Source organism: Loxodonta africana, chromosome 2 (genome assembly GCF_030014295.1).
Source record: "Loxodonta africana isolate mLoxAfr1 chromosome 2, mLoxAfr1.hap2, whole genome shotgun sequence".
Classification (NCBI taxonomy): domain Eukaryota; kingdom Metazoa; phylum Chordata; class Mammalia; order Proboscidea; family Elephantidae; genus Loxodonta; species Loxodonta africana.
In genome coordinates, this window is record NC_087343.1 from 70,693,776 (window position 1) to 70,699,775 (window position 6,000).

Sequence of the window (6,000 nt, forward strand, 5' to 3'; positions counted from 1 at the left end):
TATGAAAGTCAGAATTACCAAAGATGAAACTAATTTTGGGTTATTACAGTAATAGTCAAGAAAACACAAGACAATTTTTATACAACAACTGAGATGTTTGCATAGTATGAAGGAAAGATTGCTCCTTGATACTCTGTTACTTATGCGTACTATCTTTGGTTAAGTAATTATCTTTTGTGTTGCTGTTAAAGGGTATATTTGTAACAAGGGTACAGCCTGAAGGACCAGCATCAAAATTATTGCAACCAGGTGATAAAATTATTCAGGTAATTAAGATAAATCTTTTTTAAAATCTTATTTTTTATTTTACAAGATCTGCCTCCTCATCAAGGAATTGGTTATTAAATGCCAGAATTGAAAATAAGCATTTTATGTAACGTATCTTTAAATGTGAATGGATGAAAACAGTGGCATTTCTTATATTCTCTAGTGCTTTAACTTAATGCTTTCATTGTCTAAAATTTTCCTACCTGTACCTTGGAAAATCATGCTTACATATTTGAAGTTTGTGGAAAGATTTTGTTTAAGTTTGGGAATGTTAATTTGTGCCAATTTAGACGATCAGAGCACCATTCCTTGGAGGCAAGCTATCATCATCTTAGAAAAGGAAAATTCCAAAATCTGAGAAACCCTTCTTATTTTTCCGTGCCTTTTTTCCTCTCTTCTGTTCCTTCACCTACTCATTTTACCTAACAGTGTAGCTCTGTCTTAGCAGGTAGACATGCCTAAGACACAGACACAGCTTTACCTTCATTGTTGTTACTGCATACTCAGAAATTAAATAATCTTAAAAAAACAACCCTCAAGCCAAAAAATGACAGAGGCATTAGAGTTTAGTAGATAAAAGCATAGACTATGAAGCCAGACTGCTTTAGTTTTAATCTTGGCTCAAACACTTTTATCTTGTGTGTGTGCGTGCGTGTAAATATACGCAGCAGATCATACACTCTTTCAGTAGTTTCTAATTTACACAGTTCGATGACATTGGTTACATTCTTCACATTTCACCATTTTTGCTGTCCCTCCCCATTTTATTTCACCGTCATTAGCTTAGACTCACGGTCCCATAAACTACTCATTTATGTTTTAGAGTTACAGTTACCAGTTTGATTTCATATAGACAATTCTTTAAACAGCATAATGCTTAGGGCACACATTCTTTACTAATTTAGCTGAACTGTTGTTTAGTTTGAAGGTGATTTCAGGGGATAGTTTTAGATCAAGGGTCAAAAATTTTCTCAGGGCAGATTTCACAGATTTCTCCAGCGTCAGTGGATCCAGTAAGTTGGGTTCTATGAGACGTTTTAAAATCTGTTTCACGTTTTCCCACTTTTGATCATGATTCATCTGTTGAGTCTTGATCAAAACGTTCAGTAGTGGTAGCCACGTACCATCCAGTTCTTCTAGTCTCATGACAAGGGAGGTAGTAGTTCATGAGGCAACTAAATCTGCAGTTCAGTTTCTTCTCCAGCTACTGTATCTCCTTCCTCTGCTGCTTCAGGTGAATAGAGACTGATTGTTTTATCTTGGATGGCCGTCAGCAAGTTTTTAAGATCCCAGGAACCTACTGTGTTAGGCCAATGGGTAAAATAAAGTATATGTGTGTATGTATGTTTATATACGTACACACACGTATATTTGATTTCTAAATTTCAAGCTTACAGAAATACAAGAATAATCCAACACTTATATACACTTAATTTGGTCACCAACTGCTAATATTTTGCCACGTTGTCTTTAGCATGCATTCTTCCTGCTTTTCTTCCTTTTTCCGTCCCTCCCTCCCTCTCTATACACACACTCACTCACTCACTCATACAGTCATGCACATTTCTTTTTCTAAACCATATGTAAATTTATAGCTTCAGTTTTGTGACCTTGAGGAAGTTACATTACCTCGCCGAGGCTCAGTTTTCTCTCCTCTAAAATAAGATGATAAAAGAATCATCTTTGATGGTCGTTATGAGAATCACAGAATTTAATTCATGAGGAGTTCTTAGAACTGTGCCCAGTATACAGTAAGACCTCTAACAGTTAGCTTTAATTATAGGGAGTGTAATGGTCTCTCTTTTTTTTTTTTTTTTTAATGGTCTTGGTCTGATGGCACCAAGGCAGTGGGAGGGTTAGGCCTTGCCCCTCTGTGGCATGGTGACCCTTAGTTGGACATCAGCAGGCACACACACACAACACCATGTCTAACGCTGTACCCTAAAACAAGTAGCTCCTAACATTGGGCCGCTACTTAAAAATTTGACTGCAAATTCAGTACAGGACTCCCAAGTTAAGAGATTCTGTTTCCATAGGTGTTGGGTAGGGCCCTGGAGCCTATATGTTGTTTTAAATTGCCAAAGTAATTCTTAAGTGTACCAAAGCAAATAAATTATTATGAATGTTTTTCCTAAAAGCATTTTTTTTCTTTTTCTAGGCTAATGGCTACAGTTTTATTAATATTGAACATGGACAAGCAGTGTCCTTGCTAAAAACTTTCCAGAACACAGTAGAACTCTTCATTGTACGAGAGGTTTCCTCATAAAAACTGTGGACAAAAAAAAGGGGAAGACAGCAAGATTTATTGGAAGACACTTGCAGGGGAAATTAATATTTTGATTATTTTTATATATAAAGAACTCAAAAAACTATGTTCAAATTTGTACATTAATGGAATAATGGAACTTGTGGTTAGAGGGAAAGAACCACTGTACAGAATATAGAGGGTATTGTTTAATTCATATGCTAAGGCTTCTTGTTAGGTTTTTAAACACAGCAATCAAAGCTACAAAAACAAACCTGTGTTGTTTTTGTATAGATTGTGCATTTATTTTTGGATTTCATACACATGACTGAACTCTGTGCAAGGCTATGATTAGCCTTGATTGTAGCCCAGAGACAGATGGCAGAGCTGTCTGTCTCATAGCTTTTATGCCCTTATTTTTATTCAACTGGTATTAATATTTTTGCTGAAACTTTTTTTTTTTTGTGGGCAGGAGATTTGAAGTGTTGGCTTTTGCTATGTGCGCAGTGAATTGAAGAATGAGTAGGTGAAGGTGGTGCTGGTGGGTTCACTTTCCAAGGCCAGATTAAAACATTATTTCATATAAAAATCTGGAAGCAAAGGATGAAAAAAACAGCTGTTGATGTCTTTTTATTAGTAGAATAATGCAATAAAAAATGTTATGTGTTTTTAAAGAAATAAAAAGGACAATAATTGCATTTTATGACCTCTACAGGATCTGTTTTTGTCATAGCCATTGACCATACATTTGCTACTTGTGATTCAATTTTTAATTTTTTAGTCACACAGGAAATTTTTAACTATACTGTAGATGCATGTCCATGCATTTTCTGTGCCATGGAAATCCCTGATTTTTTGCAAATGGTGGTACTTCGAATCTGTTTTTTAGTTAGTACTCCATTTTGATGTAATGTATAATTTTATTTTAAGCATCAAATGAAACTAAAATGGCCAGTTTTAAGATTGTGTTGCCTGTAACACAAAATGTAAGAAGGTTTAGGAAAGCCTCTTGATTTTGTTTGGTCTTGATTTGCCTTGGTAAAGTAAAAGGAAACAGTACGCTTGGAGCTAGGAAACCAAAGCAAGTTTGTGAAACTGGCACAGTGAGAGAATTGCTGTGGAGAGCTACAGAGCAAAGGGATGGGTTCTTGAGGCCTACCAGTGTGTAAAGGTGTTTAAATAAAGGGCTGTTCCTACAGGTAACGTTAAATGTGAACTCGACGCCTCAGAGTCATTAAAGGGTTTCTAAGTATATCAGCGTAATAGTGTTTTACCACCAACTGCCTTTGTTCCTAGTTACTATAACAGATACTTGATGATAAGTTTATTAATCTTGTTTATCCAAACCATTAATTTTATTTGTTTTTGTTCTGTGTATGTAATCAAATAAAATTTAAGTCACATGCAATCGTAGGAATTAATGCATGGTTATTTGGACCAGAAAAAAGTGCCATAGGAGACCAATAACTGTTTTCAGTCAGGGCTAGTCTGGAGCCTTTCATTAGAGCAATATTTGGCTGTTGCAATTCATTTTTAATGACTAAGAAGTATAATTTGCGAGTTTTTAAACTGTTACTCTTTGTCCTTCAACCTGGATTTAATTAGGACTTTTATAGGACTAGCAAAAATACCAACCTACATTATTTTTGCAAAAGTGAGTTGGACTTTTTCCTTTCTTGCTACTCAGAGCAAATAGGCAGTACTTTTTAAAATATGTGAACTCAAATATTGTACTTCTTTCAAGATGTTATCAATTGCTTATTGTACTGTATAGTTTTAATAATTTTGATTGAAACCCTTTAACAACTCTTTGTAAATTTTAACTCATTTTAGTTGATTTTCAGTACTATTTACATAGGAATTGATTTTTATGGATATAGTAGAAGAAATGTGCTGTATTTTGATAAAATTCACTTATTGTATGTGTGTTATAATCTCTAAAGAAAAGAATGACAGCTTCTTTAAGATAAGCCTTGGTGTTCCTTTTATTCTTAGTTTATTTTTGAAATAATTGTAAAATAATCACATTCTTTTTTGTTATTTTTCACAATCCCATTCAGCTTTTGATAAGAAATACATAAAATAGGTATGATTTTTAAGTCTTCAGCTGCTGTCAGCTATCTAACAAGATATACAAACTTTAATTTTGGAAAAGGAAATAAACCCCCCAAACAATTGATTTTTTACTGATCTAACCTTAAGTTAATGGTCTCAATATTATATTGAAATACTACAGGCTCAACAGGTGTTATATGCACTAGTATTTTATTCTACTCCAGTTAATTTTTTTCAAAAAGTTTAATGTTCATCCCATAAAATTGAGTATAAGTTTGTTAACAAGAGGAATAATATGTGCTACAAGATGAAAGGCTAACAGCAAAAAAGTTTTCCACTTAAATTATAGCTAAAGTTTTCTTCTAAAATATTGGGGGAAAAAATTAAATAAATGATGTTATTTTCCTCAAAAAGGAAGAACTCATTAGAATTTTTGTTGTAGTAATAACATTTCTGATTTGAATAGAAGGGTATAATTCAAATCTTTTTAGAAACTAAAGAAGTTTTTAGTTTATATACTGTTGAACAGTTTGTATTAAGGCCTATACCAATAACTGACTTTATTTTAATAAGTTTTACAGAGCAAATCTTCAAAGCCAGAGCTGTCTTATTTTTAGTAACTGTGTTTAAAATTCCTCACCCTAAAATTTCAAACCAGTAAAAATGATATGATCAGAGTAATTTATTCCATATAGAATTGTTTACACAAACTAAACTTTTATGGTAATTCATTAAGGAATCATCAGTTCATCTGAATCAAGGAAATTCTAAAATTCTCCACATTTTTTTTTTGTTAATATATATCTTAATTATTTGGATTGGACTTGAAAATGTATATATACTGAAAAAAATATCTTTCAAATACAACCATGGTCATAAGTAGAATTAAACATTTTAGTATTGATTTATTGTACTTAAAAAAAGTCCCATTAGCAGCTATGTAATATTTTACTGATCAGCATTTATTCAACATTCCAAATTTTTGTATATATTTAGATTGTTTGAGGTAACACATAGGGAATAGATAATAAACTAATGCTGCTTAAAGGTGTGTGGTTTATTTATGAAATTCAAGGTTAGAGGAATTCTCATAGTAAGAAGGTTATGCATCTATTTATTTATTTATTTATTTTTTCACTATTTAAACCCCTAGATTTTTGGGTAAAGGAGCCCTGTTGGTGCAATGGTAAGGCGCCCAGCTGCTCTTTGAAAGGTAGGCTGTTCAAACCCACCCAGTGGCTCCACTGGAGAAAGGTCTGACAGTCTGCTTCTGTGAAGATTACAGCCTAGGAAACCCTATGGGGGCAGTTCTGTTCTGTCACATGAGTCAAAAACTCTGCAGCACCTAACAACAACAGTTTCTGGGTATGGAAGAAGTATAGTTTACCTTAAATCATTGATTGCTTTTTACTTCTGACATAATCCATTGAGAT

At 33.4% G+C, this 6,000-nt stretch overlaps 1 protein-coding gene across 7 annotated transcripts in view; it reads left to right on the plus strand.

Annotated features, from left to right (window-relative positions):
* Positions 1-5,614, plus strand: part of ERBIN (erbb2 interacting protein) — a 170,254-nt gene extending 164,640 nt beyond the window's left edge. For all 7 annotated transcript variants that reach the window (XM_064272670.1, XM_064272665.1, XM_064272682.1 and 4 more), the window contains 2 exons: positions 192-266; positions 2,426-5,614. In XM_064272670.1, the coding sequence (XP_064128740.1) occupies positions 192-266; positions 2,426-2,533 (183 nt within the window). In that variant the 3' untranslated portion in view covers positions 2,534-5,614. The remainder of the gene's footprint in view (positions 1-191; positions 267-2,425) is intronic.
* The last annotated feature ends 386 nt before the right edge of the window (positions 5,615-6,000 follow it).